Genomic DNA, 27,138 nt, shown 5'->3' on the forward strand with positions numbered 1-27,138 from the left:
CATGTGTTTGTACGTGGTCCCCCGTAGTGTACCTAACTGAGGTGTATAATGGGAGGGGTGATGAACACTGAGCAGTGCGCTGTGGCTCTACACCACACAACACCTGTTATCCCTGCGTCACGGCAACCAGTCACCCCCCCACTGGCTCTCCGTCTCCATGGTGACTGACTTTCATTACTGTCAATAGTCTGACCATCGTCACCCTGGAGGAGAAAAAAATAGAAAAATATGTTTGGAATAAGAAATTAGCTGAGGTCTCTATTCTATGTGTAACAAATTAGTCTAGTCATGTGTAATTGGTCAGAGGAGGATTACTAAATTCCCTTGAAGCCATTTTTTTCCTTAGAGACTGATGAATAGTGTAAACTGCAAGGCCAGGCAGCAAGTCAATTAAATTAGCTGCATATTGAGGAGGAAGTGTTCAAACCAAAGCTACTTTCCCTTTTCCCTAGGGAGTATAGGGCCATTGGTTATAGCCATTTTGTAATTTGACACACCGCAGGCGTGAGTCGTGGGAAGCGGCAGCAGCACTGCGCTGCTGTGGAAGAATAGGAAATGGGAAGGAAAGCAATCTGCCTCGTCATCCCCTGAGCAGGAGAGAATGACTAATGTAATTTGTGGCTGCATCTATGATGAAACTGCCTCCATGATATTAGTTTAGGTAGAACACTCCATCTGAGCCAAACTGAAGAGGGATAGGTACAGCATACAAATATGAGCACATACCCTCATTTCTGCAGAGCTAAATAGCCATATTTGAAATGAGGAACTAGAATTTAACATGGCCACCTGATAGCTTAAATCTGAATAAAATAACACAAGTAGGTGTGGAATCCTGTGATAAAGTAAGGTGTCTCACTGCCAAGGGAGATGGCAGTCGAATTGAATATACACAATGGATCGACAAAAACAAGAAAGGCTAGATTATTCAACTGTTTAGCAACAGTGGACTACAGCTATTTAACTCACAACAAGCATCTCGTATTGAAACGTGAGTACGGAGACAGGCAGGTAACTATCAGCAGCAGTCTACCCCCTTCCTAAAACAGACTGGCATAAATACCAGTTGGTAACACTGCTACCTGGCTTGGGTCCTACCCAACTCACTTGTATTTATTTATGACTTGTATTTACTTGTATTTATCTCTAAAATACATCAAAGTAGCATGGCATTCATAAATTAATCAGCATTTAACAGCCATACAATTCATTAACTAAAAATCATACAGAGCTCTTACATGTATATAATAGCAGATGTTTGGGCATACAGTGGGGCAAAAAAATATTTAGTCAGCCACCAATTGTGCAAGTTCTCCCACTTAAAAAGATGAGGAGAGGCCTGTAATTTTCATCATAGGTACACTTCAACTATGACAGACAAAATTAGAAACAAAAATCCAGAAAATCACATTGTAGGATTTTTAATGAATTTATTTGCAAATTATGGTGGAAAATAAGTATTTGGTCAATAACAAAAGTTTCTCAATACTTTGTTATATACCCTTTGTTGGCAATGACAGAGGTCAAACGTTTTCTGTAAGTCTTCACAAGGTTTTCACACACTGTTGCTGGTATTTTGGCCCATTCCTCCATGCAGATCTCCTCTAGAGCAGTGATGTTTTGTGACTGTTGCTGGGCAACACGGACTTTCAACTCCCGCCAAAGATTTTCTATGGGGTTGAGATCTGGAGACTGGCTAGGCCACTCCAGGACCTTGAAATGCTTCTTACGAAGCCACTCCTTCGTTGCCCGGGCGGTGTGTTTGGGATCATTGTCATGCTGAAAGACCCAGCCACGTTTCATCTTCAATGCCCTTGCTGATGGAAGGAGGTTTTCACTCAAAATCTCACGATACATGGCCCCATTCATTCTTTCCTTTACACGGATCAGTCGATCCTGGTCCCTTTGCAGAAAAACAGCCCCAAAGCATGATGTTTCCACCCCCATGCTTCACAGTAGGTATGGTGTTCTTTGGATGCAACTCAGCATTCTTTGTCCTCCAAACACAATGAGTTGAGTTTTTACCAAAATGTTATATTTTGGCTTCATCTGACCATATGACATTCTCCCAATCTTCTTCTGGATCATCCAAATGCTCTCTAGCAAACTTCAGACGGGCCTGGACATGTACTGGCTTAAGCAGGGGGACACGTCTGGCACTGCAGGATTTGAGTCCCTGGCGGCGTAGTGTGTTACTGATGGTAGACTTTGTTACTTTGGTCCCAGCTCTCTGCAGGTCATTCACTAGGTCCCCCCGTGTGGTTCTGGGATTTTTGCTCACCGTTCTTGTGATCATTTTGACCCCACGGGGTGAGATCTTGCGTGGAGCCCCAGATCGAGGGAGATTATCAGTGGTCTTGTATGTCTTCCATTTCCTAATAATTGCTCCCACAGTTGATTTCTTCAAACCAAGCTGCTTACCTATTGCAGATTCAGTCTTCCCAGCCTGGTGCAGGTCTACAATTCTGTTTCTGGTGTCCTTTGACAGCTCTTTGGTCTTTGCAATAGTGGAGTTTGGAGTGTGACTGTTTGAGGTTGTGGACAGGTGTCTTTTATACTGATAACAAGTTCAAACAGGTGCCATTAATACAGGTAACGAGTGGAGGACAGAGGAGCCTCTTAAAGAAGAAGTTACTGATCTGTGAGAGCCAGAAATCTTGCTTGTTTGTAGGTGACCAAATACTTATTTTCCACCATAATTTGCAAATAAATTCATAAAAAATCCTACAATGTGATTTTCTGGATTTTTTTCCCTCATTTTGTCTGTCATTGTTGAAGTGTACCTATGATGAAAATTACAGGCCTCTCTCATCTTTCTAAGTGGGAGAACTTGCACAATTGGTGGCTGACTAAATACTTTTTTGCCCCACTGATACATTCAGCAACAGGTAGAGTTTAATCAATGTCAGGAAAACACTGGAAAGGCGGCACTAAGCCGCATCATCACAAATCATATATATATATATATATATATATATATATTCGTTTTTTTCTCTAAGCAATAATACTCTATGAAACACAGGCAGTCAAGGGGGACATTTCTGAAATTGAGGGGATGAAGTATCCTCTCCCTGTTCCAATGCCTCAACTTGTAAACAGCAAACGATTACACCCTAGCTCAGCGACAAAGACTGCCAGGCGTTGTTCCTCACACACAGTGATTGCTTGTGTAGACAGAAACACAATACAGTATACTCCTCAATGTCCCCTCTACGAAGATGGCTGACAATGAGCATTAGGGACAAACCATTCACCTGTTGCAGTGCAATACAAACCAACATATCTAATGAACATAAAGCTTTCCTGCAATGGAAAAGTCACTTCTCCTTACTTAAAAAGAACCAACTCATGCTGTATTATGATTATTGTAACTTTTCACTTATTTGACATTTTGTTATCCAGTGAGTCTGGGTCCATCGTGAGTCTGACTACTGTGTTTACACATTGGTTTGTTCTTAACCACCTGTCTCTTTTCTCTCCTCTTCCTTCCTCTCAACCTCCTTTCTCTCTATCTCCCCCCTCTGCCACTTTCCCTACTGCAGGTGTGCTCAGCCTACCAGAGAGCCTGACTCTGCATCGGGACCAGCAGCGGTCAGGGAAAAGTGGGGAGGGCCACTCCTACAGTCAGTCGGAGCTGCGCTCCATAGAGCAGTGCCTGCTAGCCACACGGGTGGGCAGCATCTCAGAACTCAGTGAGTATACTTAGACAGACATACAGTATATATTGTACACTGACACACATATTGGGTTTTTACAATGCCTTTGTGTGTGTGCGTGCGTGCGTGCGTGCGTGCGTGTGTGTGTGTTAGAGTAAGCCCACTCAGGTCTCTTTTTTACCCCAACAGAGTCATTTCTCCTGAAGCATCCATATGATTTGCCTTCTGAGATGAACATGTACCCCAGAAGTCCAGATAACGAGGTCAATGGCAGAGAATTCCAAATCTATCCATTATTCAAACAATTTAAGTACCGTAGGCATTTGAATGGTCAATACATTTCTAGGAATAGATTTACATATGCTTTAAGGATTAGGACGGCAGACAGGTATTCTATTTCACCTACAGCCTTTCAGGGAGTTCAAGGATCACTATGAGACATCTGTCTTCTTTCCCCATGTTGTCATCTGTTGAAAGTGGAACAACTACTGCAACTGTTCCCCAGATCCTTGCAAGAAACCTGGTCAATTAATATACAGTGCATTCGGAAAGTGTTCAGACCCCTTGACTTTTTCCACATTTTGTTACATTACAGCCTTATTCTAAAATGGATTAAATAGTTTTTTCCCCTCATCAATCTACATACAATGCCCCATAATGACAAAGCAAAAGCATTTTTTTTGTGCAAATGTATTTAAAAAAAACTGAAATATCACATATTTATAAGTATTCAGACCCTATACTCACTAATATGTTGAAGCACCTTTGGCAGTGATTACAGCCTCAAGTCTTCTTGGGTATGACGCTACAAGCTTGGCACACCTGTATTTGGGGAGTTTCTCCCATTCTCTGCAGATCCTCTCAAGCTCTGTCAGGTAGGATGGGGAGCGTTGATGCACAGCTATTTTCAGGTTTCTCCAGAGATGTTCCATCGGGTTCAAGTCTGGGCTCTGGCTGGGCCACTCAAAGACATTCAGAGACTTGTCCCGAAGCCACTCCTGCGTTGTCTTGGCTGTGTGCTAAGGGTCGTTGTTTTCATCAAGGATCTCTTTGTACTTTGCTCCGTTTTTCTGACTAGTCTCCCAGTCCCCGCCGCTGAAAAACATCCCCACAGCATGATGCTGCCACCACTATGCTTCACCGTAGGTATCGTGCCAGGTTTCCTTCAGACGTGACGCTTGGCATACAGAAAATCTTGTTTCTCATGGTCTGAGAGTCCTTTAGGTGCCTTTTGAAAAACTCCAAGCGGGCTGTCATGTGCCTTTTACCGAGGAGTGGCTTCCGTCTGGGCACTCTACCATAAAGGCCTGATTGGTAGAGTGATGGAGAGATGGTTGTCCTTCTGGAAGGTTCTCCCCTCTCCACAGAGGAACTCTGGAGCTCTGTCAGACTGACCATCGGGTTCTTGGTCACCTCCCTCCCTCCCCCGATTTCTCAGTTTGGGCAGGCGGCCAGCTCTAGGAAGAGTCTTGGTGATTGCAAAAACTCCTTCCATTTAAGAATGGTAGGAGGCCACTGTGTTCTTGGGGACCTTCAATGCTGCAGAAATGTTTTGATACCCTTCCCCAGATCTGTGCCTCGACACAATTCTGTCTCTGAGCTCTACGGACGATTCCTTCGACCTCATGGCTTGGTTTTTGCTTTGACATGCACTGTCAACTGTGGGACCTTATGTAGACAGGTGTGTACCTTTCCAAATCATGTCCAATCAACTGAATTTATTACAGGTTGACTCCAATCAAGTTGTAGAACCATCTCAAGGATGATCAATGGAAACAGGATGAACCTGAGCTCAATTTTGAGTCTCATAGCAAAGGGTCTGAATACTTACGTAAATAAGGTATTTCTGTTTTTTATTTATAATACATTTGCAAACATGTCTGAAAACCTGTTTTTGCTTTGTCATTACGGGGTATTGTTTGTAGATTGATGATAAAAAAAAAAAGTTAATTCATTTTAGCATAAGACTGTAACGTAACAAAATGTGGAAAAGGGGAAGGGGTCTAAATACTTTCAGAATGCACTGTACATGTATGTTTTTGTGAAAACCTCTTCCACTTGAGAATATGTTGAGCTCTTGTATAATGCTCTTAGGGCCATACACAGTACTGTATCTCTTCCAATGGCATTTCGATAAACTGTAGTCCGTTAATAAGGCCGTTTTTTGGTGAGTGAGTGTGCCCTTCATTTGAAGAGACACCCAGTTCAGTCTGGGAGTGTGGTTGAGTTTGTGTCCTCAGCTCATTTCAGCTGACTAACCAAGAAACGACCTGTGATGTCCAGAAGTGCTGAAACCTCTAGTCTAGTCAGTGTAGATACACAGAGCAATGTCATTCTAAGAACACATGTAGCAACACAGAAAGGCTTTAAAGATGTCTCTTTCAGACGTGAGGTCTCTAATGCTGTCTCTTTCAGACGTGAGGTCTCTAATGCTGTCTCTTTCAGACGTGAGGTCTCTAATGCTGTCTCATTCAGACGTGAGGTCTCTAATGCTGTCTCTTTCAGACGTGAGGTCTCTAATGCTGTCTCTTTCAGACCGGAGGTCTCTAATGCTGTCTCTTTCAGATGTGAGGTCTCTAATGCTGCCTCATTCAGATGTGAGGTCTCTAATGCTGTCTCTTTCAGACGTGAGGTCTCTAATGCTGTCTCTTTCAGACGTGAGGTCTCTAATGCTGTCTCTTTCAGATGTGAGGTCTCTAATGCTGTCTCTTTCAGACGTGAGGTCTCTAATGCTGTCTCTTTCAGATGTGAGGTCTCTAATGCTGTCTCATTCAGATGTGAGGTCTCTAATGCTGTCTCTTTCAGATGTGAGGTCTCTAATGCTGTCTCTTTCAGATGTGAGGTCTCTAATGCTGTCTCTTTCAGATGTTATGTCGATATTTGGCCAATGTTATTGCATCTGACACGATGAGCGACCCAAAGCACCCTGTGTGTCCAGCGTCAACACTTATCATCAGAATAAACACTGATCTAATTCTAATCTGGATCAAAATGGAGTCCCAGGCATACAGAGCGCTAAGTTACATCATCAGCGTTCTGTACATGGAATATTTATGGGGTCACTCTGGGACTCATTCAACTGTGTTGACACTGCAAATACAGTGACACAGCTGTATACCAAGGATACCTCTCGATGCCTCTCGAGCTTATTTCCAAAGGTAATATCAACGCAGGAAGTTTATCTTGTAAATAGATCGGATGACGTGAAAGCATATGTGCAAAGTTCAAACTGCAGAATGAATTATGGAGAAAAGCAGAAACGTCAACAATGGACGAGCTATCAGACTGTCATGGAGGGAGAGGGAGAGGATAAAGACAGATGATATAAAATCTGGCAAAGTTAAATTTAGAGATTTGCATATTCTAGGTATAGTGTTTTTCCAATGGCATTTAGATGTCCATTTGAGAGTTATCGATTTTTCTGCCCTGTTAGTTGTGTCATTTTTTTTGTTTTTTTTAAATGCCATATAGGCATATTTGAAACGGCAGTCTGTCAAAGTCCTCACAAAACGAGCTGTCATCTCTGACATGTTTCAACAATACCTCAGAGAATCATCATCAGTCTGTCAGAGATTAAAAAAGGTAAAATCTTCCTCTGAAGTAGAGAGAAATTGATCATGTAATTATGTACATTTAACAACAATGGCCTCATCCTATTCTTGGAAATGTCAATAGCAGACAGCTGAGGATATCATATACTCAGCACAGGTTATTTTCATATGGAAATCTGTAGAAGCAACCACTAGGGGAAAAGTACCTCTAATGTTAATGTTAAAATGATGACCTCCGTGATTGCTTTCTACACCACCAGAAAAACTGTTTTATGTTCATATAATGTGGGGTCCTTATTGGAGCACATTGTCTGATGTTTAGGAACAAATGAGGTGGTTAGTTGATTTTGAACCAGAATCAATTTGGATCAGGACTCAAATCTGAACACAGATCTTATCATCTCCACAGATCTCCCTGTATCATAAAACACACGCACACGCACACGCACACGCACACACACACACACACACACACACACACACACACACACACACACACACACACACACACACACACACACACACACACACACACACACACACACCACACACCACACACGCACGCGCACACACACACACACACACACGCACACACACACACACACACACACCACACACGCACACACATTTAACATTTATTTATTGATAATAAACATAGGCAATACATTTTTTAAACAGTTTAACCTGCTATGTTCCTATGCTTCTGTCAGCCTTGGAGAGAAACGTCCTGGACCTACACAGGCCACTCATAATTAAACACTATCATGGCTGATTGGCAGCAAATCAAAGTCCAAATAGCTCTGACTTCACCTGCACAATTCTGTGCACTACACTACACATTCTCCAACTGCAACGACCAAATATGATAAGAAGTTGTGTACAAAACATTTCTAATACCGCTTCTACTTTCTGTCTACTGGTAAATGTTGGGTCATGGCTCCTGTGAGATGTACTCAGCTTCTACCCCATTAAACAGTCATTACACATCACGCTCTAATGAACGCTTGGCTGTTATGTGTGCACTGAATAGCTGGTAACTCACCCCTAAGGTGTCAACACTTCTAAATTCCCCTTGTAAATATAAGCGGTGTGATTGTACTCCTGAGAAACAGAACTAGACGAGAACCCAGCTCATTGCAACAGTGAACAGGTTTTAGGAGATGACCTTTTGATAACCATGTAAATCCTGTAGACAAAGCGGATGGTGCCCTGCTGAACACTTTTAAAAGGCATTATAGTTAAGATGCATACCCAAAGACTAGAGCTATGATACCAGTCTGTCTCCTACTTCCCTGCTCACTGTTGCTGGAAAGAATGAGCTAGGTGGGATGAAATTAGCAGTAGCTTGAATCCCATTGATAAACTAATGGCATTGTAGACTAGCTCTTAAATGGCTCTCCTTCTTCCTCGCCACCATTATGAGCTATATTGTCACGTTCTGACCTTAGTTCCTTTGTTATGTCTTTATTTTGGTTTGGTCAGGGCGTGAGTTGGGGTGGACATTCTATGTTGTTTTTCTATGTTTGTATTTCTGTGTTTGGCCTGGTATGGTTCTCAATTAGAGGCAGCTGTCGATCGTTGTCTCTGATTGAGAATCATACTAAGGTAGCCTGTTTTCCCACTATGGGTTGTGGGTAGTTGTTTTCTGTGTCTGTGTTTTACCATACAGAACTGTTTCAGTCTCGGTCATTCTTATTTTGTTTTGTAATTCAGTGTTCAGTTGGTTTTCATTAAAATAGACACTTACCACGCTGCACATTGGTCCGATCTTTCATACTCGTCATCAGACGAGGACGAGTACCGTTACATATATGGCTAACACAAAGTACTGTCCAGTCCAGTATCCATGGTGACAGGACAGCTTTTATTAGAGGACATGACAGCTAGCCGTTTCCTATTCCTGCCTATTATATATCCATCTGTAACATATCAGTGGTTGTTTTCTGTACTTCAGAAGAAACTCATTGTCTTTGTGTAGAGAAAGGCACAGTTCTGTGGCCGAGAGTGTTGCTGTTGGCTTGTTGTGGTTAGTTATCTCACTCCTCAGCCCTACGGCTGCCTGCCTGCCTGCCTGCCTGCCTGCCTGCCTGCCTGCATGCCTGCCTGCCCGCCACCCAACTCCAGGAAATGTCACAGGCCAACATCAATAAGAGATGAGGATGGATGTTAGACCATCACGCTGAGCTGCCTGCCTCAGTCCCCCCTCCCCCTCATTCCACTGCTTAATTAGGGCACTATTACACTGTCATCACACTGTATTGTACTCCCTTTGGTACAATTAGTGTAGGGGGGGGTGTAGTGTGTGGGTGTGCAGTGTGTGTGCGTGCGGTTGTGCTGCTAGCATGTCAAGGCTATAGGGTCTCAATTATACATTTGAATTGCCAGTGTGTGGTGGTTGTTGTTTGTTTTCATCAGATCCACTAGCCCACTCTGTTCTTTGCATTGCATCATACTGTTCCATACAATGCTGCACTGCTTCTCTTATCAGTCGAGCACTGACATCTCCCAGGTCTGCTGTCTGAAAGATAGACTGTTGATTCCAAGCATCCAATTCCCCCCTTTTAGTCATGCTTCCACATGTGCCCTTCTCTCATTGTCAAGGCAAAAACAAAATCTTGACAACAGGCAAGCCACACAATTATGATGCTAAACAAACCATTTGTCTCTTTGAATGTCTGTCCCCATAGACTCATCCCTTTATTGGTATGACTGCTTGCTGTTGCGTTTCCACTGAATAAGTTTGGTGAGAAATAGATCCCTCTTAAATACCACTGTTTAGTCTTTAATTGAATGCAATGTGTTGTGATTGTGAAACAGACCCCTACAGTATGTGTGAATGTGAAACCAATGGAACGTGCCATTACACTATAACTCTATTACTTGACTGACAGATTAGCACCATGTCAACCTATATCAGGACGATATATATGTGTCACGATCGTGTGGCGGATTAACGGACCAAAATGCAGCTTTTGGAAAATAAGCCATCTTCTTTTATTATAACAACACGAAGATGAACACGAACAAAACACTTTAACAAAACAACAAAACGACCGTGAAGCTACAAACGTTGTGCACAAACATACAGGCTACAAACGTTCTTACATAGACAACACTAGAAACATGTACTCCACACAAAACCATATACTATACACAACCCCATAACCCCTTTACCAAATAAACACCCAAAACCAAACAAAACATAAACATTACCCATGTCACACCCTGACCTAACTAAAATAATAAAGAAAACAAAGAATAATAAGGCCAGGGCGTGACATAACCCCCCCCTTGAGGCGCGAACTCCGGGCGCACCATACACAGTCTAGGGGAGGGTCTGGGTGGGCTCCCCTCCACGGTGGCGGCTCCGGCTCTGGTCGTAGTCCCCACGTCACCACAGTACCTAACCACCTCCTAGGCGTCCTCCAAACGACCCCCCTCCACATTAACCCCATTGCATTAAGGGGGAGTTCCGGACTAAGGGACAGCTCCGGACTAAGGACCAGTACCAGGGTAAGGGGCAGTACCAGGGTCAGGGGCAGTACCAGGATAAGGGGCAGTACCAGGGTAAGGGGCAGCACCAGGGTAAGGGGCAGCACCAGGGTAAGGGGCAGCACCAGGGTAAGGGGCAGCACCAGGGTAAGGGGCAGCTCCGGACTGAGGAATGGCAGCTCCGGACTGAGGGACTGCAGCTCCGGACTGAGGGACTGCAGCTCCGGACTGAGGGACGGCCCATGGCTGGCTGACAGATCTGGCTGCTCATGGCTGGCTGACTGATCTGGCTGCTCATGGCTGGCTGACGGATCTGGCTGCTCATGGCTGGCTGACGGATCTGGCTGCTCATGGCTGGCTGACGGATCTAGCTGCTCATGGCTAGCTGACGGATCTGGCTGCTCATGGCTAGCTGACGGATCTGGCTGCTCATGGCTAGCTGACGGATCTGGCTGCTCATAGCTAGCTGACGGATCTGGCTGCTCATGGCTAGCTGACGGATCTGGCTGCTCATGGCTGGCTGACGGATCTGGCTGCTCATGGCTAGCTGACGGATCTGGCTGCTCATGGCTAGCTGACGGATCTGGCTGCTCATGGCTAGCTGACGGATCTGGCTGCTCATGGCTAGCTGACGGATCTGGCTGCTCATGGCTAGCTGACGGATCTGGCTGCTCATGGCTAGCTGACGGATCTGGCTGCTCATGGCTAGCTGACGGATCTGGCTGCTCATGGCTAGCTGACGGATCTGGCTGCTCATGGCTAGCTGACGGATCTGGCTGCTCATGGCTAGCTGACGGATCTGGCTGCTCATGGCTAGCTGACTGATCTGGCTGCTCATGGCTAGCTGACTGATCTGGCTGATCCTGTCTGGTTGGCGGCTCTGGCAGATCCTGTCTGGTTGGCGGCTCTGGCAGATCCTGTCTGACGGACGGCTCTAGCGGCTCCTGTCTGGCTGGCGGCTCTAGCGGCTCCTGTCTGGCGGACGGCTCAGTGGGCTCATGGCAGACGGGCGGCTTTGCAGGCTCATGGCAGACGGGCGGCTTTGCAGGCTCATTGCAGACGGATGGCTCAGATGGCGCTAGGGAGACGGATGGCTCAGATGGTGCTGGGGAGACGGGCAGTTCAGTCATTGCTGTGCAGACGGCAGACTCCTGCCGGCTGAGGCGCACTGTAGGCCTGGTGCGTGGTGCCGGGACTGGTGGCACCGGGCTGGGGACACGCATCTCAGGGCTAGTGCGGGGAGCAGCAACAGGACGCACAGGACTCTGGGGACACACAGGAGGCTTGGTGCGTGGTTTAGACACTGGTGGTAAAGGGCTGGAGACACGCACCATATAGCTAGTGCGTGGAGGAGGCACTGGTGGTACTGGGTTGGGGCGGGGAGGTGGCGCCGGAAATACCGGACCGTGCAGGCGTACTGGCTCCCTTGAACGCCGAGCCTGCCCAACCTTACCTGGTTCTATGCTCCCCGTCGCCTGACCAGTGCGGGGAGGTGGAATAACCCGCACCGGCCTATGTAGGCGAACCGGGGACACCATGCGTAAGGCTGGTGCCATGTACGCCGGCCCGAGGAGACGCACTGGTGACCAGATGCGTTGGGCCGGCTTCATGACATACGGCTCAACGCTCAGTCTAGCCCGGCCGATACGTGGAGCTGAAATGTACCGCACCGGGCTATGCACGCGTACAGGAGACACCGTGCGCTCTACTGCGTAACACGATGTCTGCCCGTACTCTCGCTCTCCACGGTAAGTACAGGGAGTAGGCGCAGGTTTCCTACCTGACTTCGCCACACTCCCTTTAAGGCCCCCCCCAAGAAATTTTTGGGTTGTACTCACGGGCTTCCAGCCTTGTCTCCGTGCTGCCTCCTCATATCGCCTCCTCTCGGCTTTCGCTGCCTCCAGCTCTTCACGAGAGAGGCGATATTCTCCAGGTTGAGCCCAAGGTCCATCTTCTTCCAATTCGTCCTCCCATCTCCAGAGATCCTGTGTAGGTAGGTCCTGTTGCCGCCTTCCATGCCGCTTGGTCCTATGGTGGGTAATTCTGTCACGATCGTGTGGCGGATTAACGGACCAAAATGCAGCTTTTGGAAAATAAGCCATCTTCTTTTATTATAACAACACGAAGATGAACACGAACAAAACACTTTAACAAAACAACAAAACGACCGTGAAGCTACAAACGTTGTGCACAAACATACAGGCTACAAACGTTCTTACATAGACAACACTAGAAACATGTACTCCACACAAAACCATATACTATACACAACCCCATAACCCCTTTACCAAATAAACACCCAAAACCAAACAAAACATAAACATTACCCATGTCACACCCTGACCTAACTAAAATAATAAAGAAAACAAAGAATAATAAGGCCAGGGCGTGACAATATGTGTGTTTATTTGGATCCCCATCAGCAGCTACTCTTCCTGGGGTCCACAAAAAACACAAAACATGACAAGTAACAAAACACTGATACACTGATAGACAAGGACAGTCACACAAATTTAACGTACAACGATATGCAAACAATACAACAACAAAAAATGATGTGTTAGATGCATATCAATGTTATATAAACAATGTGTTTTTCTGTTGTATGCACATTAACAAAAGTGTACAGACTGATAGGGCCCAGGACTCTCAGAATGTCATGCTATGATAGAGACGCAGAACAATCTGCAGTATGTTTCTAATGTATAGTAATGGTGTCATATCGACAAGATGTGCTTTTCTGCTCTATATAGTAGAAATAGGGTGAGTACTGGTACTCGTTATGTCTATGAGATATAAGCATAAATAGTGCAGCCTTTTGAAAAACCCTCATGTACAGTTTTACTGTGTCTCAGTGGGATTCTAGTTGGGCCCAGCTGTCTCGTTGTCTGGCTTCCAGGTCTGCAAGGCATTTGAAGGCAATATGTCCTGTCCCTTTCAGCTCAGTAAAAATGTTGTGGAAAACAGTTTTTGCCATGCCATTTGAAGCATCTGGAGAATATTCACATTTTATGAGGAAATCCTTTTAAGCAGAGAGTTTTAGTGAAACCGCATGACCTAAAAGTACTGGAGGATTATGCAGAGCATGAGGAAATAGCAAGGAGAATATTATGTTCCTAAATATTCATATTTCATAAAAAACAGTTGTGGCTATGCTTTTACTCGACGGAAGCTCCTTTAGAGAGGATGGTGATGAACCCCTGTCTGTCTGTCTGTCTGTCTGTCTGTCTGTCTGTCTGTCTGTCTGTCTGTCTGTCTGTCTGTCTGTCTGTCTGTCTGTCTGTCTGTCTGTCTGTCTGTGTTTATGTCTCTTCACCATGGGGTCTAGATATTCTCTATATTATCTATCTCCCCTGACAGCGTGCGTGTGCATGTGTACACGTTTGTGTGCGTGTGTGTACGCATGCGTGTGAAAACAAGAGGACATTCCCTCCATTTCTCTATGACCTTCTTTTTGTCCAGCTCCTGACTTTATTGTGGATGTGTGTGTAACCCCACCCCTCTTTTCATTGTGTTCTGCAGGTGACCTGGTCTCCCGGGCCATGCACCACCTCCAGCCGCTGCATGTGAAGAACCATAGCAACGGGACGCCCATCCACCAGAAGAGTAGCCCAGTACACTGGGAGCCTGAGGCGCTCTACACTCTCTGCTACTTCATGCACTGTCCCCAGGTGGAATGGGAGAACCCCAACGTAGAACCCTCTAAGGTTACCCTGCAGACAGAGAGGTAACACACACCTCAAATGAGACTGTTATATATATGGTAAATCTCTACATTGACGGTGTAGATAGACAGTTATGATTCACAGCTCAGGAGAATCTCTGTCATGTACTGAACCTCCACATTCATCTCTTGATCAGATAGGTATTGACACAAATATCATGGTAGTACTTTAATTCGATGGTGAACCAAAGCCATTCTGAAGTACGCCAGACAAATCTGTATTCAGGTTTAACAGTGAACCTCCAAAGTCTCCCCCACATCCCTAAACCAGATGTTTTCCTGTCGAGGAATAATATTTCCATTGGTTCAATGGAAATGGAGTCGATTGACAGCTTGTTGAGGCATAGTAAGCCCTAACAATCACCTGTGTGGGAAAACAGCAGGAAATTACTTTTGAAACAGACTCATATCCACACATGCACAGTAAAAGTTGATGGCTTTGATTCAGTTGGTGTCACTAACATAGTCATTACAGTTCAATACAAGTTAGAGGCTGTATGGAGTCCATGTTTTAGAATGTATGGAGTACATGTTTTAGAATGTATGAAGTCCATGTTTTAGAATGTATGGAGTACATGTTTTAGAATGTATGGAGTACATGTTTTAGAATGTATGAAGTCCATGTTTTAGAATGTATGGAGTACATGTTTTAGAATGTATGAAGTCCATGTTTTAGAATGTATGAAGTCCATGTTTTAGAATGTATGGAGTACATGTTTTAGAATGTATGAAGTCCATGTTTTAGAATGTATGAAGTCCATGTTTTAGAATGTATGAAGTCCATGTTTTAGAATGTATGAAGTCCATGTTTTAGAATGTATGAAGTCCATGTTTTAGAATGTATGAAGTCCATGTTTTAGAATGTATGAAGTCCATGTTTTAGAATGTATGAAGTCCATGTTTTAGAATGTATGGAGTACATGTTTTAGAATGTATGAAGTCCATGTTTTAGAATGTATGAAGTCCATGTTTTAGAATGTATGGAGTACATGTTTTAGAATGTATGAAGTCCATGTTTTAGAATGTATGAAGTCCATGTTTTAGAATGTATGAAGTCCATGTTTTAGAATGTATGAAGTCCATGTTTTAGAATGTATGAAGTCCATGTTTTAGAATGTATGGAGTACATGTTTTAGAATGTATGGAGTACATGTTTTAGAATGTATGGAGTACATGTTTTAGAATGTATGAAGTCCATGTTTTAGAATGTATGGAGTACATGTTTTAGAATGTATGAAGTCCATGTTTTAGAATGTATGGAGTACATGTTTTAGAATGTATGGAGTACATGTTTTAGAATGTATGGAGTACATGTTTTAGAATGTATGAAGTCCATGTTTTAGAATGTATGAAGTCCATGTTTTAGAATGTATGAAGTCCATGTTTTAGAATGTATGAAGTCCATGTTTTAGAATGTATGGAGTACATGTTTTAGAATGTATGAAGTCCATGTTTTAGAATGTATGGAGTACATGTTTTAGAATGTATGAAGTCCATGTTTTAGAATGTATGGAGTACATGTTTTAGAATGTATGAAGTCCATGTTTTAGAATGTATGAAGTCCATGTTTTAGAATGTATGAAGTCCATGTTTTAGAATGTATGAAGTCCATGTTTTAGAATGTATGGAGTCCATGTTTTAGAATGTATGGAGTCCATGTTTTAGAATGTATGAAGTCCATGTTTTAGAATGTATGAAGTCCATGTTTTAGAATGTATGAAGTCCATGTTTTAGAATGTATGAAGTCCATGTTTTAGAATGTATGGAGTACATGTTTTAGAATGTATGAAGTCCATGTTTTAGAATGTATGAAGTCCATGTTTTAGAATGTATGGAGTACATGTTTTAGAATGTATGAAGTACATGTTTTAGAATGTATGAAGTCCATGTTTTAGTGTGTATGAAGTCCATGTTTTAGAATGTATGGAGTACATGTTTTAGAATGTATGGAGTCCATGTTTTAGAATGTATGAAGTCCATGTTTTAGTGTGTATGAAGTCCATGTTTTAGAATGTATGAAGTCCATGTTTTAGAATGTATGGAGTACATGTTTTAGAATGTATGAAGTCCATGTTTTAGAATGTATGGAGTACATGTTTTAGAATGTATGAAGTCCATGTTTTAGTGTGTATGAAGTCCATGTTTTAGTGTGTATGAAGTCCATGTTTTAGTGTGTATGAAGTCCATGTTTTAGTGTGTCTATGAAGTCCATGTTTTAGAATGTATGAAGTCCATGTTTTAGAATGTATGGAGTACATGTTTTAGAATGTATGGAGTACATGTTTTAGAATGTATGGAGTACATGTTTTAGAATGTATGAAGTCCATGTTTTAGTGTGTATGAAGTCCATGTTTTAGTGTGTATGAAGTCCATGTTTTAGTGTGTATGAAGTCCATGTTTTAGTGTGTATGAAGTCCATGTTTTAGAATGTATGAAGTCCATGTTTTAGAATGTATGGAGTACATGTTTTAGAATGTATGGAGTCCATGTTTTAGAATGTATGAAGTCCATTTTTTAGAATGTATGGAGTACATGTTTTAGAATGTATGAAGTCCATGTTTTAGAATGTATGGAGTCCATGTTTTAGAATGTATGAAGTCCATGTTTTAGAATGTATGGAGTACATGTTTTAGAATGTATGAAGTCCATGTTTTAGAATGTATGAAGTCCATGTTTTAGAATGTATGAAGTCCATGTTTTAGAATGTATGAAGTCCATGTTTTAGAATGTATGGAGTACATGTTTTAGAATGTATGGAGTACATGTTTTAGAATGTATGAAGTCCATGTTTTAGAATGTATGAAGTCCATGTTTTAGTGTGTATGAAGTCCATGTTTTAGTGTGTATGAAGTCCATGTTTTAGAATGTATGAAGTCCATGTTTTAGAATGTATGAAGTCCATGTTTTAGAATGTATGGAGTCCATGTTTTAGTGTGTATGAAGTCCATGTTTTAGTGTGTATGAAGTCCATGTTTTAGAATGTATGAAGTCCATGTTTTAGAATGTATGAAGTCCATGTTTTAGTGTGTATGAAGTCCATGTTTTAGAATGTATGAAGTCCATGTTTTAGAATGTATGGAGTCCATGTTTTAGTGTGTATGAAGTCCATGTTTTAGTGTGTATGAAGTCCATGTTTTAGAATGTATGAAGTCCATGTTTTAGTGTGTATGAAGTCCATGTTTTAGAATGTATGAAGTCCATGTTTTAGAATGTATGAAGTCCATGTTTTAGAATGTATGAAGTCCATGATTTAGAATGTATGAAGTCCATGTTTTAGAATGTATGAAGTCCATGTTTTAGTGTGTATGAAGTCCATGTTTTAGTGTGTATGAAGTCCATGTTTTAGAATGTATGAAGTCCATGTTTTAGTGTGTATGAAGTCCATGTTTTAGTGTGTATGAAGTCCATGTTTTAGAATGTATGAAGTCCATGTTTTAGTGTGTATGAAGTCCATGTTTTAGTGTGTATGAAGTCCATGTTTTAGAATGTATGAAGTCCATGTTTTAGAATGTATGGAGTACATGTTTTAGAATGTATGGAGTCCATGTTTTAGAATGTATGAAGTCCATTTTTTAGAATGTATGGAGTACATGTTTTAGAATGTATGAAGTCCATGTTTTAGAATGTATGGAGTCCATGTTTTAGAATGTATGAAGTCCATGTTTTAGAATGTATGGAGTACATGTTTTAGAATGTATGAAGTCCATGTTTTAGAATGTATGAAGTCCATGTTTTAGAATGTATGAAGTCCATGTTTTAGAATGTATGAAGTCCATGTTTTAGAATGTATGGAGTACATGTTTTAGAATGTATGGAGTACATGTTTTAGAATGTATGAAGTCCATGTTTTAGAATGTATGAAGTCCATGTTTTAGTGTGTATGAAGTCCATGTTTTAGTGTGTATGAAGTCCATGTTTTAGAATGTATGAAGTCCATGTTTTAGAATGTATGAAGTCCATGTTTTAGAATGTATGGAGTCCATGTTTTAGTGTGTATGAAGTCCATGTTTTAGTGTGTATGAAGTCCATGTTTTAGAATGTATGAAGTCCATGTTTTAGAATGTATGAAGTCCATGTTTTAGTGTGTATGAAGTCCATGTTTTAGAATGTATGAAGTCCATGTTTTAGAATGTATGGAGTCCATGTTTTAGTGTGTATGAAGTCCATGTTTTAGTGTGTATGAAGTCCATGTTTTAGAATGTATGAAGTCCATGTTTTAGTGTGTATGAAGTCCATGTTTTAGAATGTATGAAGTCCATGTTTTAGAATGTATGAAGTCCATGTTTTAGAATGTATGAAGTCCATGTTTTAGAATGTATGGAGTCCATGTTTTAGTGTGTATGAAGTCCATGTTTTAGTGTGTATGAAGTCCATGTTTTAGAATGTATGAAGTCCATGTTTTAGAATGTATGAAGTCCATGTTTTAGTGTGTATGAAGTCCATGTTTTAGAATGTATGAAGTCCATGTTTTAGAATGTATGGAGTCCATGTTTTAGTGTGTATGAAGTCCATGTTTTAGTGTGTATGAAGTCCATGTTTTAGAATGTATGAAGTCCATGTTTTAGTGTGTATGAAGTCCATGTTTTAGAATGTATGAAGTCCATGTTTTAGAATGTATGAAGTCCATGTTTTAGAATGTATGAAGTCCATGTTTTAGTGTGTATGAAGTCCATGTTTTAGTGTGTATGAAGTCCATGTTTTAGTGTGCATGAAGTCCATGTTTTAGTGTGTATGAAGTCCATGTTTTAGTGTGTATGAAGTCCATGTTTTAGTGTGTATGAAGTCCATGTTTTAGAGTGTATGAAGTCCATGTTTTAGAATGTATGAAGTCCATGTTTTAGAATGTATGAAGTCCATGTTTTAGAATGTATGGAGTCCATGTTTTAGTGTGTATGAAGTCCATGTTTTAGTGTGTATGAAGTCCATGTTTTAGAATGTATGAAGTCCATGATTTAGAATGTATGAAGTCCATGTTTTAGAATGTATGAAGTCCATGTTTTAGTGTGTATGAAGTCCATGTTTTAGTGTGTATGAAGTCCATGTTTTAGAATGTATGAAGTCCATGTTTTAGTGTGTATGAAGTCCATGTTTTAGTGTGTATGAAGTCCATGTTTTAGAATGTATGAAGTCCATGTTTTAGTGTGTATGAAGTCCATGTTTTAGTGTGCATGAAGTCCATGTTTTAGTGTGTATGAAGTCCATGTTTTAGAATGTATGGAGTACATGTTTTAGAATGTATGGAGTCCATGTTTTAGAATGTATGAAGTCCATGTTTTAGTGTGTATGAAGTCCATGTTTTAGAATGTATGAAGTCCATGTTTTAGAATGTATGGAGTACATGTTTTAGAATGTATGAAGTCCATGTTTTAGAATGTATGGAGTACATGTTTTAGAATCTATGAAGTCCATGTTTTAGTGTGTATGAAGTCCATGTTTTAGTGTGTATGAAGTCCATGTTTTAGTGTGTATGAAGTCCATGTTTTAGTGTGTATGAAGTCCATGTTTTAGAATGTATGAAGTCCATGTTTTAGAATGTATGGAGTACATGTTTTAGAATGTATGGAGTACATGTTTTAGAATGTATGGAGTACATGTGTTAGAATGTATGAAGTCCATGTTTTAGTGTGTATGAAGTCCATGTTTTAGTGTGTATGAAGTCCATGTTTTAGTGTGTATGAAGTCCATGTTTTAGTGTGTATGAAGTCCATGTTTTAGAATGTATGAAGTCCATGTTTTAGAATGTATGGAGTACATGTTTTAGAATGTATGGAGTCCATGTTTTAGAATGTATGAAGTCCATGTTTTAGAATGTATGGAGTACATGTTTTAGAATGTATGAAGTCCATGTTTTAGAATGTATGGAGTCCATGTTTTAGAATGTATGAAGTCCATGTTTTAGAATGTATGGAGTACATGTTTTAGAATGTATGAAGTCCATGTTTTAGAATGTATGAAGTCCATGTTTTAGAATGTATGAAGTCCATGTTTTAGAATGTATGAAGTCCATGTTTTAGAATGTATGGAGTACATGTTTTAGAATGTATGAAGTCCATGTTTTAGAATGTATGAAGTCCATGTTTTAGTGTGTATGAAGTCCATGTTTTAGTGTGTATGAAGTCCATGTTTTAGAATGTATGGAGTACATGTTTTAGAATGTATGGAGTCCATGTTTTAGAATGTATGAAGTCCATGTTTTAGTGTGTATGAAGTCCATGTTTTAGAATGTATGAAGTCCATGTTTTAGAATGTATGGAGTACATGTTTTAGAATGTATGAAGTCCATGTTTTAGAATGTATGGAGTACATGTTTTAGAATGTATGAAGTCCATGTTTTAGTGTGTATGAAGTCCATGTTTTAGTGTGTATGAAGTCCATGTTTTAGTGTGTATGAAGTCCATGTTTTAGTGTGTATGAAGTCCATGTTTTAGAATGTATGAAGTCCATGTTTTAGAATGTATGGAGTACATGTTTTAGAATGTATGGAGTATATGTTTTAGAATGTATGGAGTACATGTTTTAGAATGTATGAAGTCCATGTTTTAGTGTGTATGAAGTCCATGTTTTAGTGTGTATGAAGTCCATGTTTTAGTGTGTATGAAGTCCATGTTTTAGTGTGTATGAAGTCCATGTTTTAGTGTGTATGAAGTCCATGTTTTAGAATGTATGAAGTCCATGTTTTAGAATGTATGGAGTACATGTTTTAGAATGTATGGAGTCCATGTTTTAGAATGTATGAAGTCCATGTTTTAGAATGTATGGAGTACATGTTTTAGAATGTATGAAGTCCATGTTTTAGAATGTATGGAGTCCATGTTTTAGAATGTATGAAGTCCATGTTTTAGAATGTATGGAGTACATGTTTTAGAATGTATGAAGTCCATGTTTTAGAATGTATGAAGTCCATGTTTTAGAATGTATGAAGTCCATGTTTTAGAATGTATGAAGTCCATGTCTTAGAATGTATGGAGTACATGTTTTAGAATGTATGAAGTCCATGTTTTAGTGTGTATGAAGTCCATGTTTTAGAATGTATGAAGTCCATGTTTTAGAATGTATGAAGTCCATGTTTTAGAATGTATGGAGTCCATGTTTTAGTGTGTATGAAGTCCATGTTTTAGAATGTATGGAGTCCATGTTTTAGTGTGTATGAAGTCCATGTTTTAGAATGTATGAAGTCCATGTTTTAGTGTGTATGAAGTCCATGTTTTAGAATGTATGAAGTCCATGTTTTAGAATGTATGGAGTCCATGTTTTAGTGTGTATGAAGTCCATGTTTTAGTGTGAATGAAGTCCATGTTTTAGAATGTATGAAGTCCATGTTTTAGTGTGTATGAAGTCCATGTTTTAGAATGTATGAAGTCCATGTTTTAGAATGTATGAAGTCCATGTTTTAGAATGTATGAAGTCCATGTTTTAGTGTGTATGAAGTCCATGTTTTAGTGTGTATGAAGTCCATGTTTTAGTGTGCATGAAGTCCATGTTTTAGTGTGTATGAAGTCCATGTTTTAGTGTGTATGAAGTCCATGTTTTAGAATGTATGAAGTCCATGTTTTAGAATGTATGGAGTCCATGTTTTAGAATGTATGAAGTCCATGTTTTAGAATGTATGAAGTCCATGTTTTAGAATGTATGGAGTCCATGTTTTAGTGTGTATGAAGTCAATGTTTTAGTGTGTATGAAGTCCATGTTTTAGAATGTATGAAGTCCATGTTTTAGAATGTATGAAGTCCATGTTTTAGAATGTATGAAGTCCATGTTTTAGTGTGTATGAAGTCCATGTTTTAGTGTGTATGAAGTCCATGTTTTAGAATGTATGAAGTCCATGTTTTAGTGTGTATGAAGTCCATGTTTTAGAATGTATGAAGTCCATGTTTTAGTGTGTATGAAGTCCATGTTTTAGTGTGCATGAAGTCCATGTTTTAGTGTGTATGAAGTCCATGTTTTAGTGTGTATGAAGTCCATGTTTTAGTGTGTATGAAGTCCATGTTTTAGAATGTATGAAGTCCATGTTTTAGAATGTATGAAGTCCATGTTTTAGAATGTATGAAGTCCATGTTTTAGAATGTATGGAGTCCATGTTTTAGTGTGTATGAAGTCCATGTTTTAGAATGTATGGAGTCCATGTTTTAGAATGTATGAAGTCCATGTTTTAGAATGTATGGAGTCCATGTTTTAGAATGTATGAAGTCCATGTTTTAGAATGTATGAAGTCCATGTTTTAGTGTGTATGAAGTCCATGTTTTAGTGTGTATGAAGTCCATGTTTTAGTGTGTATGAAGTCCATGTTTTAGAATGTATGAAGTCCATGTTTTAGTGTGTATGAAGTCCATGTTTTAGTGTGTATGAAGTCCATGTTTTAGAATGTATGAAGTCCATGTTTTAGTGTGTATGAAGTCCATGTTTTTTTTTTCTATCTCTTTTCGATTTTTAATTCGATTATACCATCCGGTAAACTGCCTCAACCAACATGATATGGAATCACTATTATTTTTAACTTTGGAACAAATTCAAAAACCTCCATTAGCTAACCAGCTAATCAGCTACAAGCTATTTAGTCACTTTTACCTTCTGCACAGACACCAGCCCTGTTCTTAGCCTGGATATTACTCACCAATCTACCAGCATCGGACTGTCTCTCCACAACAACGCCGGATTCCTGCCGTAATCCCTGAGCCACTACTTCTGATCCTCACAGCTAGTTTGCAGCTAGCTAGCAGCTAGCTAGCTCACAGCTAGCTTGCACCCAGTACCGAAGCTATCCCCTAACGCCACTGCCACAAAGCTAGCACCAGTTAGCAAACAAAATTCTACAATACCTCTTTCGCCATCTGGCTTGGATTCTCTGTCGACACGGCGCCCCGCCGCACCACCACATCTGGTCTGCCGACGAATACTCCATCCGCTGTGCCCTCAACCATCCTCCGTCTGTGCAGACCACCCCCGGGCTACTAACTTTAAACGCCGCGTGCTAGCGTGGTGACGGCTTCCCTGCTCCATCCACTGCTCCCCCCTGGACACTATGATCACTTGGCTACATAGCTGATGCCTGCTGGACTGTCCATTAATCATGGTACCCCATTCTGTTTATTTGTGTTTATCTGTCGGCCCCAGCCGCGAACTCAGGCTCTGTGTGTAGTTAATCCGACCCTCTCTGCCTAGTCATCGCCATTTTACCTGTTGTTGTGTTAGCTGACTAGCTGCTGTTGTCTCACCTGTTGTTTTAGCTAGCTCTCCCAATCAAGACCTGCGATTACTTTATGCCTTACTGTATGTCTCTCTCAAATATCAATATGCCTTGTATACTGTTGTTCGGATTAGTTATCATTGTTTCAGTTCACAATGGAGCCCGTAGTTCCACTCCTAATACCTCTGATACCTCCTTTGTCCCACCTCCCACACATGCGGTGACCACACCCATTATAACCAGCATGTCCAGAGATACAACCTCTCTTATCATCACTCAGTGCCTGGGCTTACCTCCGCTGTACCCGCACCCCACCATACCCCTGTCTGCACATTATGCCCTGAATATATTCTACCACGCCCATAAATCTGCTCCTTTTATTCCTTGTCCCCAACGCTCTAGGCGACCAGTTTTGATAGCCTTTAGCCGCACCCTCATCCTACTACTCCTCTGTTCCTCAGGTGATGTGGAGGTTAACCCAGGCCCCCCGTGTCCCCAGGCACTCTCATTTGTTGACTTCTGTGATCGAAAAAGCCTTGGTTTCATGCATGTCAACATCAGAAGCCTCCTCCCTAAGATTGTTTTACTCACTGCTTTAGCACACTCTGCCAACCCTGATGTCCTTGCCGTGTCTGAATCCTGGCTTAGGAAGGCCACCAAAAATTCTGAGATTTCCATACCCAACTATAACACTTTCCGTCAAGATAGAACTGCCAAATGGGGAGGAGTTGGGGAGCTGGGGAGCTCCCCAAGGGGAGCTGTTCATCTGCGTTTATCTGCCTCTCATTTTGGCGCAGTGTGTTTTAGGGACTGACTGACAATATTTTTGAGCAATTCGACATGTAAAATCGGTTTTGCGCTCTGTTTGCAAATTACGGCTCGCAACTTTGTACAGATGTGCTAAGTACTCTCGGCCGGCAAACGCAACCAGTGTGTCCGTGCCTTCAGAATTTGTTCAAACTCTTACCCTGCTGGGAACTGGGAAGCTGACGTCATTGGAACCATTTTGGCTCAGATATACCCTCTGGGTATATCAAATTCAAGAACATACATTTTTTCTTCTTACAGTCCTACGCAATATATTTTTCAGTAATTCTGTGTTTGATGACTTTATGGCAAATAGTTATCTATCTACAGAGTTTTTCCTTGCCATATCACATGGTGAGGAAAAACAACTGTACATTATCTCTATACATTATATAACCTCACCGGCCCAGTATGTCCACAGGCTATGTGGAAACCCCTGTCAGGGGGAGGGGAAGTGGGGGAAAAAGCTGAAAGTTGGTTATGAGCAGGCCTCCTCCGGAGATCCAGACTTTACTGCCCTGTAATGGAGAGCTAACGGCTAATATGTCCCCCAGGTCTCGTTTCCCCCGTCTGCTTCAGCTCTGCGCTCTGCAAAGAAAGGTTCCTAGCGAGCAGATTTGTAGAGCGGAATTGGGAAAGTTGTGTGATTCCAATCACGTTTTAAAACTTGGCTAGGTCTATGCCTAATTGTGAGTCTTCAAAGATAATGTAATATTTTGAAAACACGTGTACAAATTACTTCATAATGCCTCAAGGTCACATGTTTCCCATGTCTTTGAAGAGAGTAATTTGCATTTGTGCAGTGATGAAACCTTGAATCACTAAAGAGCAGGATTCTCCCTCAGGTTAGAATAGCATTGATGAATGACAGATTGATGATGAGTGACATATAGCTATTACAAATAAAGGAGTGAAGCTGGGGTCAAGGACATTCAACACATTGAACCATCCTGTATGAGATATCAAGCAGTGACTTAGAGAGTCACATCAATATTATTCAATATCAACATGACATATATATTCATATTAATAATAATATGTCTATGACAGACAGGTGCAGATACATATTAATATTTGTAATGTAATTTGAAATGGGAACAGATCTCAAGTCAGTTTTGTGTCCCTCCAACCCGGATCCTCTGAATGGCAATGGTTTGAATTTCTGTAAGCTAAGCTTATCCAAGGTATGTACTGAAACAAGACAACAACCAGACTACCATTCAGCCGATAGCTGATATTAATGACTCCTGTGTGTGTGTGTGTGTGTGTGTGTGTGTGTGTGTGTGTGTGTGTGTGTGTGTGTGTGTGTGTGTGTGTGTGTGTGTGTGTCTCCCCCTGCAGACCGTTCCTGGTTCTACCTCCTCTAATGGAGTGGCTCAGGGTGTCGGTGGCCCACGCAGAGCACCGTCGTAGCTTCTCAGTGGACAGTGACGACGTCCGGCAGGCCGCCAGGCTGCTGCTGCCAGGGGTGGACTGTGAACCACGCCAGCTCAAGTACGGCATGGAAACACACACACAGGGCACGCAGGCACACACGCAGGCTTGAAACACACACATTCAGTATGAACTCAGAGACACACGCATGCACATACATACATACATACACACACATTGAGACTTATATTTCCCTAACTAACTTGAAAGATCAGCTATCTGAGCAGCTAACCTGTCACGTTCTGACCTTAGTTCCTTTTTTATGTTTTTATTTTAGTTTGGTCAGGGCGTGAGTTGGGGTGGGCAATCTATGTTGTTTTTCTATGTTTTGGTCTGTACGTTATATTTCTATGTGTTTGGCCTAGTATGGTTCTCAATCAGAGGCAGGTGTCGATCGTTGTCTCTGATTGAGAATCATACTTAGGTAGCCTGTTTTCCCAGTATGGGTTGTGGGTAGTTATTTTCCATTTCAGTGTTTGCACCATACGGGACCGTGTCGGTTTTCATTTATTCTCTTGTTCATTTTTGTATTCATTCTCGATTAAAAGTTATTATGGATACGTACCACGCTGCATTTTGGTCCTCCTCTCCTTCCACCAACGAAAGCCGTTACAAAACCAATCACTGCAGCTGTACATAGCCCATCTGTAAATAGCCCACCCAATCTACCTACCTCATCCCCATATTGTTTTTATTTACTTTTCTGCTCTTTTGCACACCAGTATTTCTACTTGCACATCATCATCTGCTCATCTATCACTCCAGTGTTAATTTGCTAAATTGTAATTACTCCGCTACTATGGCCTATTTATTGCCTTACCTCCTCATGCCTTTTGCACACACTGTATATAGACTTTCTTTTTTTCTATTGTGTTATTGACTGTACGCTTGTTTATTCCATGTGTAACTCTGTGTTGTTGGCCAGGTCGCAGTTGTAAATGAGAACTTATTCTCAACTAGCCTACCTGGTTAAATAAAGGTGAAATAAATAAAACACACACACAAACACGCACGCAAACCCAGGATAACCTCATACAGTAAGCATTTGTCCTCACATTGACACTAATCAGTTAACATGCAAATCATGTTCATCCAGAGGATTGATAGGAAGCTGAGTGTAACTCTGAATTCAGCTAATTGATTTACTTTCCTGTGATTTCCCTACCAGGACAGATGACTTCTGTGCGTCCCGGAAGTTGGATGCAGCATCCACAGAGGCTAAGTTCCTCCAGGACCTGGGATTCCGTATGCTCAACTGTGGCCGGACCGACCTGGTCAAACAGGCTGTCA

General features: G+C 41.4%; 1 protein-coding gene across 1 annotated transcript in view; it reads left to right on the forward strand.

Annotated features, from left to right (window-relative positions):
* LOC129861811 (ankyrin repeat and BTB/POZ domain-containing protein 3-B-like) overlaps nt 1-27,138 on the forward strand; it is a 162,759-nt gene that overhangs the window by 74,739 nt on the left and 60,882 nt on the right. Inside the window, exons 2-5 of the mRNA XM_055932963.1 lie at nt 3,543-3,692; nt 14,222-14,426; nt 25,756-25,908; nt 27,017-27,134. Coding sequence (XP_055788938.1) covers nt 3,543-3,692; nt 14,222-14,426; nt 25,756-25,908; nt 27,017-27,134 — 626 coding nt within the window. The remainder of the gene's footprint in view (nt 1-3,542; nt 3,693-14,221; nt 14,427-25,755; nt 25,909-27,016; nt 27,135-27,138) is intronic.

Source organism: Salvelinus fontinalis, chromosome 9 (genome assembly GCF_029448725.1).
Source record: "Salvelinus fontinalis isolate EN_2023a chromosome 9, ASM2944872v1, whole genome shotgun sequence".
Lineage (NCBI taxonomy): Eukaryota > Metazoa > Chordata > Actinopteri > Salmoniformes > Salmonidae > Salvelinus > Salvelinus fontinalis.